The following is a 12,967-nucleotide window of genomic DNA, read 5'->3' as shown; positions in this document are numbered from 1 at the left end:
CTCAAAATCCCTACAGTGCTGAAGGGGGCCATTCGGCCCATAAAGCCTGCATGACAATAATCCTACCCAGCCCTATCCCCATAACCCCAAGTATTTATCATGCTAATTCCCCTAACCTACACATCTTTGGACACTAAAGGGCAATTTAGCATGGCCAATTAATCTAACTGCACATCTTTAGACTGTGGGAGGAAACCAGAGCACTCAAAGCCCACACAGACATGGGGAGAATGTGCGAAGTCCACACAGAGTGACCCAAGGCCAGAATTGAACCTGGATCCGTGATGCCGTGAGGCAGCAATGCTAAACACTGTGCCACCATACAAAGAACAAAAACAGCCCGGGAAACAGGCCCAACGAGCCCGCGCTGCCATCTCAACACCACCAGTCCCCCTCTCCACCCACGATTCTTGTCTAATGTTTTATGGCCATCCAGATTGAGGGAAACTGATTTAGGGACAATTTATTACTGCCAATCAGCCTAACAAGCACACCTTTGGGCTGTGGGAGGAAACTGGAGAAAACCCACGCAAGCACGGGGAGAATGTGCAAACTCCCACAGACACCAGCCCAAATCCATGTGTCTGCACAGCAATCAGTGATAGTCACTGAGCTGTCGTCTTGCCCAGTATCTGGTCCAGTTTAGGCACACACTAATGACATGAAGCACTAGGCCAATCTCGAACAACCAAGAGCAGCCCAAGTACGACCCATCGTGTGTACGCCCCTCGTTGGGCACAAGGCGGACCTACTTAAAACCTGTGAATGAAAAGGGAAAAAACATTATTATTGTACCAAATCCATTTACCTTACCAGGGACACCCCAATGCTAATGACCCTTATTTAAAACAATCTCCTATATCCACCCATCTCCAACCCTCTCATGTGCCTGTTTAAGTTACTCTTAAATAACACTAGCGTGTTTGCCTCCACCACATTACTTGGCAGAGCATTCCATACCCCCACCACCCTCTGTGTGAAAAACCTCCCTCTAATATCTGTGTTGTAACTCTCCCCCCTCACCTTAAGTCCATGGCCCCTTGTCCTATGTGTCTCTATCATAGGAAATAGCTTACCTCTGTTTACTCTATCTATACTCTTCATAATCTTATATACCTCTATTAGATCCCAGGGTCGGTGGCTAATGAGATAGACAATGCATTGGTTTTCATTTTCCAAAATTCCCTGGATTCAGGGAATGTCTCATTCAACTGGAAAATGGCAAATGTAATCCATTATTCAAAAAAGGAGGGAAACACTAAGTGGGAAACAGGCCAGTTAATGTCTGTCATAGGGAAAACGTTACAAGTTATCATTCAAGAAATTATAGCAGGATATGGCAATCAGGCAGAGCCAACATGGTTTTGTAGAAGGGAACTCATGTTTAACCAACCTTTGAGTTATTTGTGGAAGTAACATGCTGTGGATAATGGGGAACCAATGGATGGACGGTACTTAAGATTTTCACAGTAAAAAGTCTCACAACACCAGGATAAAGTCCAACCAGTTTATTTGATAGTAAACCCACAAGCTTTCGGAAACATTGTTCCTTCGTCAGGTGTGTGGAAGATTCTGACCAGAGAAGGGCATATAGAGGCACACACGGTTTACAGAATACTGATTAGAATGCGAGTCTTTACAAGTAACCTGCTATTCAAGTCTTAAAGATGCAGACAATGTGAGTGGAGACAGCATTAAGCAGAGGTTAGAGATGTGTATTGTCTCCATACATTCATCCATTGTCGTAGCGTCTGCATGGTCTGCTACGACAACGGATGAATGAACAATCGCTCGACAATTGCCAAGCAAGACTGCTCCCTTCCTATTGGCGAACACTTCAACAGTCACGGGCATTCGGCCTCTGATCTTCGGGTAAGCGTTCTCCAAGGTGGCCTTCATGACACACGACAGCGCAGAGTCGCTGAGCAGAGACTGATAGCCAAGTTCCACACACATGAGGATGGCCTCAACCAAGATCTTGGGTTCATGTCACATTATCTGTAACCCCCATGACTTTCCTGAAATTGCAATATCTCACTGTCCTGTAAGGAGACAATACACATCTCTTTAACCTCTGCTTAATGCTCTCTCCATTCACATTGTCTGCATCTTTAAGACTTGAATAGCGGGTTAGCTGTAAAGACTCACATTCTAATCAGTATTCTGTAAACCGTGTGTGCCTCTATATGCCCTTCTCTGGTCAGAATCTTCCATGATGTGGATGTGCCAGCGTTGGACTGGGGTAAACACAGTAAAAAGTCTGACAACACCAGGTTTTAGTCCAACCGATTTATTTGATAGTAAACGAGGTGTGGGGATGGCCCTGGCGAGATGTTCGTCTTCATCAATGATCCGGAGTCTTCAACATATCATTGATGAAGATGAACATCTCGCCAGGGCCATCCCCACACCCCCACTTCTTGCCTTCAGACAACCACACAACCTCAAACAGACCACTGTTCACAGCAAACTACCCAGTCTTCAGAACAGTGACCACAACACCACACAGCCTTGCCACAGCAACCTCTGCAAGACATTCTGGATCATCGACACGGATACCATCATCACACGTGAGAATACCATCCACCAGGTACACGGTAAATACTCTTGCAACTCGGCCAACATTGTCTACCTGATACGTTGCAAGAAAGGACGTCCCGAAGCATGGTACATTGGGGAGACCATGCAGACGCTACGACAACGGACAAATGAACATCACTCGACAATCACCAGGCAAGGCTGTTCCCTTCTTGTTGGCGAACACTTCAGTGGTCACGGGCATTCAGCCTCTGACCTTCCGGTAAGCGTTCTCCAAGGCGGCCTTCACGACACATGACAGCGCAGAGTCGCTGAGCAGAGACTGATAGCCAAGTTCCACATACATGAGGACGGTCTCAACAGGGATCTTGGGTTCATGTCACACTATCTGTAACCCCCGTGACTTGCCTGGATTTGCAAAATCTCACTCACTGTGCTATCTGGAGACAATACACATCTCTTTAACCTGTGATCAGTGCTCCTTCCACACACATTGTCAGCCACTTTAGGACTTGAACAGCAGGTTAGGTGTAAAGATTCGCATTCTAATCAGTAATCTCTAAACTGTCTGTGCTTTATATGCTCTGTCCGAGGCCAGAACTCTCCATTCACCTGACGAAGAAGGAAACCTCGAAAGCTTGTGCGTTTACTATCAAATAAATTGGTTGGACTAAAACCTGGTGTTGTCAGACTTTTTACAGAATCTTCCACACACCTGATGAAGGAACAGTGTTTCCGAAAGCTTGTGGGTTTACTATCAAATAAACTGGTTGGACTTTAACCTGGTGTTGAGAGTTTTTACTGTGTTTACCCCAGTCCAACACCAGCATCTCCACATCATGACTACCTTAAGATTTTCAGCAGACATTTGACAAAGTGGCACATCAAAGATTACTGCAGAATAGAAAAACTCATGGTACAGGGGATAAAGATCGACTGGTTAAAAAGGAGCAGACAGTAGCATAAATGGGTCTTTCTCAGATTGGTAAGAAGTCACGTGTGGTGTGCCACAGAGATCAGTGCTAGGACCACAAATGTTTACAATTTATATAAATGACTTGGATGAAGGGATGGCTGCCAAATTTGCTGAAAGCACAAAGACAGGTGGGAAAGTAAGTTGTGTTGAACTAATTTTCTGGATTTTTTAAAAACAGACAGGGTCAATGAAGGTAATACTGTTGATGTGCTGTACATGCACTTTCAGAAGGCACACAATACAGTGCCACACAACAGACTTGTGCGAAAAATTATCGCTGATGGAATAAAAAGGGACAGTAGCAACTCAAATACAAAAACTGATCGAATAATAGAAAGTAATGGTCAATGGATATTTTTCAGGCTGTAGGAAGATTTGTAGTGGTGTTCCTCAGATGTCGTGCATGGGACAATTTCAAAAATTTGGAAGTACTGTAAACTGTGAAGAGGACAGTGTAGAACTTCAAAAAAAACATAGACAAGTTGGAGTGAGCAGATAAGTGGCAGATAAGTTCAAAACACATAAATGTGAGGTGATGCATTTTGCTAAGAAGAACATGAGAGGCAAAATAAGGTGTAAAATCCTTAAGGGGTGCAGGAGCAGAGACACATAAGAACATAAGAAATAGGAGCAGGAGTAGGCCATCTAGCCCTTCGAGCCTGCCCCGCCATTCAATAAGATCATGGCTGATCTGTCGTGGCTCAGATCCACATTCCCACCCTCTCCCCATAACCCTTAATCCCCTCTCTTACCAAAAACCCATCAACCCGCGTCTTAAAAATATTTAGCGAGGTAGCCTTCACCACTTCAACACCTGGATGCATAGATCATTGAAGATAACAGGACAGATGGAGAGAGCAATTAATGAAGCATACAGTATACTGGGTTTTATTAATAGGGGTATAGAGTACAAGAGCAAGGAGGTTGTGCTGAACCTATACAAGATGCTGATTAGACCTCAGCTGGAATATTATGTACAGTTCTAGGCGCACATTATAATAAGGATCTATGATTCCGTGATGGGTGGATTGTCTTGCGGCAGAATCTTGAACTAGGAATAAACTTACAAATAAGGTGCCATCCATTTAAAATAGAGGTGAGGCAAAATCTTTTCTCTCATCAAGGGTAGAGTGTCTTTGTAGCTATCTTCTTGAAATGGCAGTGGAAGTAGAGCCTTTGAATATTTTTAAGTCACAGGTGGATAGATTCATGGTAAACAAGGGGTGCCAGGTTATTGGGTGCAGGCAGAATGCAGATTTGAAGTTACTATCAGTTCAGTCATAATATTGTTCAATGGCAAAGTAGGCTATATGGCCTACTCCTGCACCTTGTTCATGTGTGTACATGATTGTTGTTCAATCTGAATTGTCCTTCAAAAGGTGGTACTGAAGTGTCTGTTCGAGTCACTACAGTTCATGTGGTGTAGGTTCACTCACAGTGCTATAAGGGAGGGAGTTGCAGGATTTTTGACCCAGCAACAGTGAAGGAGAGGTGATATAATTCCAAATCAGGATGCGAGGAGGAGGACAACATGCAGGCAGGTACATTCCCATATAATTATTACTCTTGTCCTTTCAGCTGGTAGAGGTGGTGGGTTTGGAAAGTGCTGTCAAAAGAGCCTTGGCAAGTTGCTGCAGTGCTCCTTATATGTGGTGCACAATGCTGCCACCATGCATCAACAGTGCAGGAAGTGTGCGTTCAAGTTAGTGAATAGGATGCCGATCAAGCAAACTACTTTGTTCTGGACAGTACCAAGCTTAAGTGTTGGAGACATTCCATTTGCATGCAAAGTGAGAATTCCATCACATTCCTGGCTTGTGCTTCATGGAAGGTGGTCAAACTTTTGGAGTTAGAATGCAAGTTACTCAGCACAGAATTCTCAATCTTTGACCTGCTCTTGTAGCCACAGTATTTATACAGCTGGTCCAATTAGGTTTCTGCTCAATTGTCACCCTTGTGTGGTTGATGGGAAGGGATTCACTGATGGCAATACCATTGATTGTCTAAGGGAGATAGTTAGGTTCTCTTTTTTGGGGTTGCTTGCTGTCTGACACTTGTGCAATGTGAATGTTACTTGCCACTTCTCATCCCAAGCCTGAATGTTGTCCAGGCCTTGCTGCAGAGGGACTGGTATCACCTTGACTGGTACTGAACGTGGTGTGACCTGTCCTCCAGGACAAAGGTTTTTTTTGTACAAAATACTAATGCTATTTTCACTTAACTTGAATTTGTTTCAGTCATCATTAAGGTTTAAAGTGTTTTTTTTTGAATTGTCTAGATTTAAAACAGTATTGGCAATGTGTATTTATTAATAGCAGCAGCTGTCTTAAAACAATAGAGGAACACAGTGTGAACATTATAAAACTGATTGAGTAACAAAAGCTAAGGCAGCATTCAAATTCTTAAGAAAAGTTGTTCTTTCAACATTGCAGTATTAGAACAATAAAAATATTTGACTGAGTCACCATGGACAGCAAGGTTAGATCCATCTTAATGTACAGGCAAGGAAACACACATCAAGCAACTACAAAAAAAACACAAGCAATTTTTGTCTTTACACAAGACATAATAATTATCTAATAATCATTCAAAAACAGAAAGACAATAGAGTTTACAGATGTGACATTACCAAAATAAAAGGAATGCACGCTAAGACATTGCAATATTTGGATGATGGGAGCGGCGCAATGCCTACACTGCTGGAGAAAATCAAAAACTTACTTCTCTCCCTGGATTAACAATTTGGCTTTAATAGGAGAATTGCAGATATCACTCTCCCAATCCATGAACTCACCACTCCCGAACTCTGTTACCTCCTCCAGTCCTACAATCTACAGAGAACTGTGCACTCTTCCCACCTGGTTTCTTGCATATCCCAATTTTACTATTCCATCATTGGCAGATGTGCCTTCAACTTACTAGGCTCCAAGTTTCACACACACTTACTACACTCTTTGCTTCTCTAAACAGTTCTGAAAATCTCATGTTTTGACCAACATTTGGTCACCTGTCCTAGTATCATCATGTGTGCCTGGGTATCATATTCTGCCCTATAACACTCCTGCAAGCTACTTTAAACTGTTTTACTTTATAAAGTTGCTATACAAATGAAAACTGTTGAATGAACAATATAAAAGCTCCTCACTACACCTTTTAGGAGATATCAGGCATTTTTGTCTATTTGAGTCATTCTCTATGGGCTATGCTTTACAACATTTATCATATTTTTTATAAGTGGAAGTGGAGAACCACTGAAGCATTGGAATCTCCCCTCAGGGCTATTCACATGTCTGCCTCCAAAGTGTCAAAACAGTATCCTGCCACAGGTAGTTCAGCTTCACTTTTATGAGCATGCTTGACATTAAAGACCATCATGAGGTTAGACCTTTTCCAAAACCCGCTTGCATAAAATCATTAATAACGTGACAGTGATGATAGCAATGGGAAAGGTTTAAAACATGTGGTGTGGCACTGGGCAGAAAATTCATGCTAAAAGACTGACTAGCTGTAAAATCTAAACTTTACCTGTGAATGCATCCCATTCGATGAATATAATCCAGTGCCTTCAAGACTCCATAAAAAATGTGCGCAATGAGACTTTCACTCATGCCTTGAGTAAAATACAGCTTTAACAGGCTGCTGGCAGAACCTGTAAGGCCAGAAAGGTAAGCTCAGGACATGCATGCTTATCGATTAAATGTGGCTTTTTAACTACAGGATGCAGAGCACATGGCTCTCTATCCCAATGTTACCTTACCATAAGCTGTGAATGCCATAGTGACCCATAGTTCATTGCCCTGTGCAAAAGCAGCTGTGTGCGGCAGGATGTTTGGGTGCCGAAGAAATTGCCAAACAAGAAGCTCATTCTGAAAGGAAAGTATAAATTCTCTAAAGTGTGGCACTGTTTTAAAGTCAGGCACTATGGCTGCGGTCAGCAAAACATGTATACCTCACATCTTCCTGCATATGGGAAACAAACTGCATTCTTCCTTCAACATATCAGCAGCAATAGCTTTTCTTTGACCGCTCTATTGTAAGACTTACAGATCTTTGGCTTGGTAAAAATCGTGGCTCCTATAATGTCATGCTCCACATAGTGTCAAATGCATTCATTTATTGAGAAATTTGGTTGATAACTGCATTTACCAGGTTATAGCCCAGGCAGCAATTAGTGTGCTACGAGTGGCTTCAAGACTCCTTTACATGGGAAAATTAGGGGAAACATAGTCAGCTTTCACACCCTGATCAGTATCCAGTGATTGCCCGTTGGAAACTATATGTGTTTGTACATGGGCATCAGATAAGAGCATCAAGTAAGGGCACAGCGTATGCTCCAAGGTCAAATAAATCACCAACATTCAAATGTAACACTCAGGAAAGTATAAGTGGAGGTAAAATTCTACAATTATTTAGCGAACAATTCAATGTTGAAATGGGGGTTCAAGAATTTAGATGGGTGAAATAAGTCAGAGACGGGGGGAAACAAATGGTGCTCATCATTGGTAACTATCTTCTCATTTAAAGATTTATAATCAAATGACAGCAACAATGATTGCCATTTAGTTTGGGCTGTTACGATGGGATAGTTGAGGTTGTTCTCCTTGGAGCAAAGGATTTTAAAGGGAGATTTGATAGAGGTGTATAAGATCATGGCAGGTTTAGATAGGGTAGGCAAAGATAAGCTGCTCCCACTAGCCGATGGTGTAAAAGATTAGGAGAGATTGATTTAAGGCCCTATGCGAGAGAGACGGGGCACGCAGGAAACAACATCTTTATGCAGCAAGTGATGATAAATTGGAAATCTCTGCCTGCAAAGATGATTAAAGTGGAGAAGATGAATGATTTCAAAAAAAAGTTGGACGGACATGGCTATAGGTCTGCAGACCTCCATCAGTGATCAGAGGGCCTTTTTCTGTGCCATGATGGCTATATGTTACAAAGGCTCACAACCTTCAAGGAAGATGGAGCGGGGGACAGTTCAAAGATGAACAACACAGAAATTGGCTGTGGGGTTGAAAGCAAGGAACACTAAGTCTGATGAAGGATCTTCCAGACTCGAAGCATTGGCTCTGTTCTCTATTCAAAGATGCTGTCATATCTGCTGAGATTTTCTAGCATTTTTCTGTTTTTGTTTCGGATTCCAGCATCTGCGGTATTTTTGCTTTTATTTTATTGAAAAATACTGTGGTCTGCACTAAGATAACAATGGACTGATCAGGTGGGTAGAAAAGTAATAATTGGAATTCGACCCAGAGAAGTCAGGCAATGCATTTGGAGAGGTTAAACAAAGCAAAGAATTACACAATGAATGGGAGGATACCAACTGAAGTAGTAGTAGTGAATTTCCAAGGATTCCTAAAGTTTTTTTATTCATTCATGGAGTGTGGGCGTCGCTAGTGGGCCAGCATCTATTGCCCATTCCAGAGGGCATTTAAGAGTCAATCACATTGCTGTGGATCTGGAGTCACATGTAGGCCAGACCAGGTAAGGGTGGCAGATTTCCTTTCTTAAACGACATTAGTGAACCAGATGAGTTTTTATGACAATGAACAATGGTTTCATGATAGTCATCAGACTTTTAATTCCAGGTTTTTATTTGAATTCAAACTTCACCATCTGCCATGGTGGGATCTGAACCTGCATCTGCAGATTTGTGGATTATTAGTCCAGTGACAATATTACTACACCACTGTCTACCCTATTGATTAAATTGATAAGGAACAATTAAGGAGAAATGTGGAATCCTTCTATATTCTATACATCAGCTAATATGTAAGAACAGGAAAGTTACAGGGATATATATACTTTGTCAGGCCACAACTGAAGTACTCTGCACAGTTCTAGTCACCTCATTACGGAAAGGATGCAACTGCATTAGAGAGGGTACAGCGGAGATTTTCAAGGACATTGCCAGGAATGGAAAAATCCAGGTACAGGGAAAGTTTGGATAGGCTACGTTGTCCTTACTGGAACTGAGGAAGCTGAATAGCTCTGACGAAAGATCATCTAGACTTGAAATGTTGGCTCTTTTCTCTCCCCACAGATGCTGTTAGCCCTCCTGAGATTTTCCAGCATTTTCTGTTTTCGTTATTGAAGCTAAATAGAGACTTGATTCAGAAGTACAAAATTGTGAGAGGCATGGATAGAGTGGATGGGAAGGGACTATTTACCTTAGCAGACAGTGACTAGGGGACATAGATTTAAAGTGATTCAGTAGAGGACAGCAAGGATCTGAAACTCACAACCTGAAAGGATGGTGGAGGTAAAGACTCCCAATTTCCGTTAAAAGATGTGCAAATATGTATCTCAAGTGCCATATCCTGCAAAGTTGGAAAGCGGGATTAGGTTGAATGGTTTGTTTTTGGGCTCACACAAACACAATGGACCAAGTGGACTCCTTCTTGGACTCTATACATGCGAGGGTACTTAAAGAAATCATTTGCTAAGTTTTAAAAAAAATGAGCTCAATTAACCAATAAAAAAGTACTCTTTTTCTTAGCATTTCTACTGTACTGACCTGTAGGGAGGCCAGGTTTTCTTCAGAACAGGTATCCATGTTAGTGCGTTTCACAACCACCATTTTACCTGATGGGATGTGTTTGGCCAGATTTACCGTGGTTAGATTACAAAAACATTTTCCTAACACAAAATAAATAAAAATATCAAGATGCAATAATCAAACTCTTAGCTTCCATTCTCATAGCTAAAACAGAAGCAAAACATTCTGCACAGACAGGAAACAATAATGATAACATAATTCCAAGGGTTAAGCTAATGGACATTTGTCCATTAAAAAGTAGTCAAGATTAAATATTAAAATGAAAGCAACTGGAATACCATGCGCTAATACTCACTGTAGGAGCACCTTAAGGCATTGGGATTCACTATGTCACATGATAAGAGACCTTTGATTTGGTTCCTCAACCCAGACTAGTATTCCCAAAACAATCAGGTTAGCAGTCCAGCGGAGTATTGAGTGTGTTGCACTGTCAGTAATGTCACCTTCTGAAGGACCTTAAATCAAGACCTTGTTCAAAAAGCTAGGGAGTTCTGACTGGTATTCTGGTCATTATTAACCCATCAACATCAATAAAAGCAACTGATCTCATAGAATCAAAGAACTCCTGCAGTGCAGAAGAAGGTCATTCGCCCATCGAGTCTGCACCGACAACAATTCCACCCAGGCCCGCTTTCCATAACCCTGTATACTTACCCTCTTATTTCCCCTGAGACTAAGGAGCAATTTAGCATGGCCAATAAATTTAACCTGTACATCTTCAGAGTGTGGGAGGAAACGAGAGCAAGTGGAGGGGACCCATACAGACAATCACCCAAGGCCAGAACTGAACCTGGGTCCCTGGCGCTTTGAGGCAGCAGCGCTAACCACTGTGCCACCATGTCTGATCATTACCTTTTTGGTTTTTTCTGGAATCCTGCTGTGTACAAATTAGCTGCTACATTTCTTGCATTACAACAGTGACTACACTTTATAAACCATTCCATTGGCTCTAAAGTACTTGCGATGTTTGGGAGGTTGTGAAAGGTGCTATATAAATACAGACTTTCTTCTTTATTGATTCCTGTTGGTCGTTATTAACACAAGCCAAACTGCTGCCAAGTCAGACCTCTGGCAATATAACCATAACAGACAATACATGCCTTACACATCTTACTCTGCATAGTGCTTCTTTAGACATGTACAATCTTTCCAGCAAGATCTTACATTTTCTGAAGTAAAGTTTATTTATTAGTCACAAGGCTTACTTTACCATTGCAATGAAGTTACTGTGAAATTCTCCTACTTGCCACACTCTGGCACCTGTTTGGGTCAATGCACCTAACCAGCACGTCATGGGAGCACCCAGGGAAACCCATGCACAGACAGTGACCCAAGCCGGGAATTTTAGCCTGGTTTTACTGCCTGTTTAGGTACATTTAAAAGGTCACATGGTGCTACTCATGAAGGAGACAGGAACAGGGCTATACAAATGCAAATTATTTGTTCAACTGAGAAAGACAGATTCCTTGAGCTAGGAAGAAATTCAGGCATACTTTCCACTTCTCATCAATCATTATAAGCTCTGGTGTAAACAGTGTGCATCCATTAACAGGATTAGATTGTTGTTCATGGTCAACAAGCCTGCCCACATATTCACTTTCGACTCACCCAAAAATGCTTAGTGAACCAGATACAAAGGATTATTGCTTCCAACAAAATTGCACTTCTGTGCTTTGAGAAGGAAGTGGAAATTGAGGAATATAGAAGTCGATATTCTATGTTTAGATAAGATTTATTATACTTAACGTGAATGTGGAATTCTTACCCACAGATCATATTGGATTCATAAATTAGGTCTAAAGGGAACAGCTTTAAAAAAGAGAAACATTAAAAAGGTTTGGATTTGGACAAAGGTAAGATCTGATTAGTTACCCTGAAGCAAAATAAACTAGCACAGATTAAGTGGGCCAAATGGTCTGTTTCTATGATATAACATTTAATGATTCAAGATTCAACCACAATATGGTGTCAGAAGCAAATTTACAAAGTATTTTTACCTAGTTCTGATAACAGTTCATAGTGGCTGGCACTGGTAGTACACATCATGTTAGCATCTCGCAGAGGGTTCTTTGAATGCACTGAAACCTCATCGCTCTATGGAGAAAAACACATATTACTGCTGAGTATGTGTTTGGGATTGGAAGGAGAATGACAGTTAAATGTTACTCTTATATGTATTGCATCCATAGTGTTAAACACTTCCAGGTAAGCTTTGGTATCAAGCAGATGAAAGGGAACAAGGAAGAAAAGGATTTGACCTGCACAATAATCATGGAATTAAGTAAATATGTGAATTGTACAGTACTTAAGATCTTATAGCTGAAATTTCCTAGTCCACTGTGGATTGGTTAGGAGGCAGGACCAGAAGCAAAGTTTGAAAATAACTCTTCAGTTGGCTATCCAATATGTTTCTATCTCCAAGTGTACCCACTAAGCCAACTGGGGAACATGATGCCACCACTGGAATGCCCCCTCCAGCAGCCAGGCATTCTCCTGCCAGCTTCAACAGCACCCAATTCTTGCAGTGGGTTGCCCACAAACATCAGTGCATCTACCTTTTGAGCCTTCTGGTTCCATGGTCTATCCCATCCTTAAATCAGACAAGGTTCCTATAGGTGACTTCTTAATTGGCTGCCAAAGGAAGATTGCAACTGACGTCCCACCTCAGGTACTCCCAGCTTCCTGATCTACAACTGATGTTGCCATTAGAATCATGATCCAACCAAGACAATCCAATTGTTAATCAGTTACAAAAACCTACCACGTTCTTAAATCCAGTAATTTCCTCACACATCATAGAAACAGAGACATAGAAGGCCGTTTAGTCTCATTAATGAAATCTTAGCTGATTTGGGACCCAACTCATCCCATATCTCTTGACTATCAAAGTTAGT

At 41.7% G+C, this 12,967-nt stretch overlaps 1 protein-coding gene across 5 annotated transcripts in view; it reads right to left on the bottom strand.

The window, feature by feature from the left end:
• LOC145349934 (STE20-related kinase adapter protein alpha-like) overlaps positions 1 to 12,967 on the bottom strand; it is a 39,416-nt gene that overhangs the window by 18,354 nt on the left and 8,095 nt on the right. For all 5 annotated transcript variants that reach the window (XM_080198622.1, XM_080198618.1, XM_080198619.1 and 2 more), the window contains exons 5-8: positions 12,071 to 12,167; positions 10,032 to 10,153; positions 7,272 to 7,380; positions 7,040 to 7,163 (exon numbers count right to left, since the gene is read on the bottom strand). In XM_080198622.1, the coding sequence (XP_080054748.1) occupies positions 7,040 to 7,163; positions 7,272 to 7,380; positions 10,032 to 10,153; positions 12,071 to 12,167 (452 nt within the window). The remainder of the gene's footprint in view (positions 1 to 7,039; positions 7,164 to 7,271; positions 7,381 to 10,031; positions 10,154 to 12,070; positions 12,168 to 12,967) is intronic.

Source organism: Carcharhinus amblyrhynchos, chromosome 11, assembly GCF_965287045.1.
Source record: "Carcharhinus amblyrhynchos chromosome 11, sCarAmb.v2.hapA, whole genome shotgun sequence".
NCBI lineage: Eukaryota > Metazoa > Chordata > Chondrichthyes > Carcharhiniformes > Carcharhinidae > Carcharhinus > Carcharhinus amblyrhynchos.
This window is presented reverse-complemented; position numbering and strand designations above follow the sequence as displayed.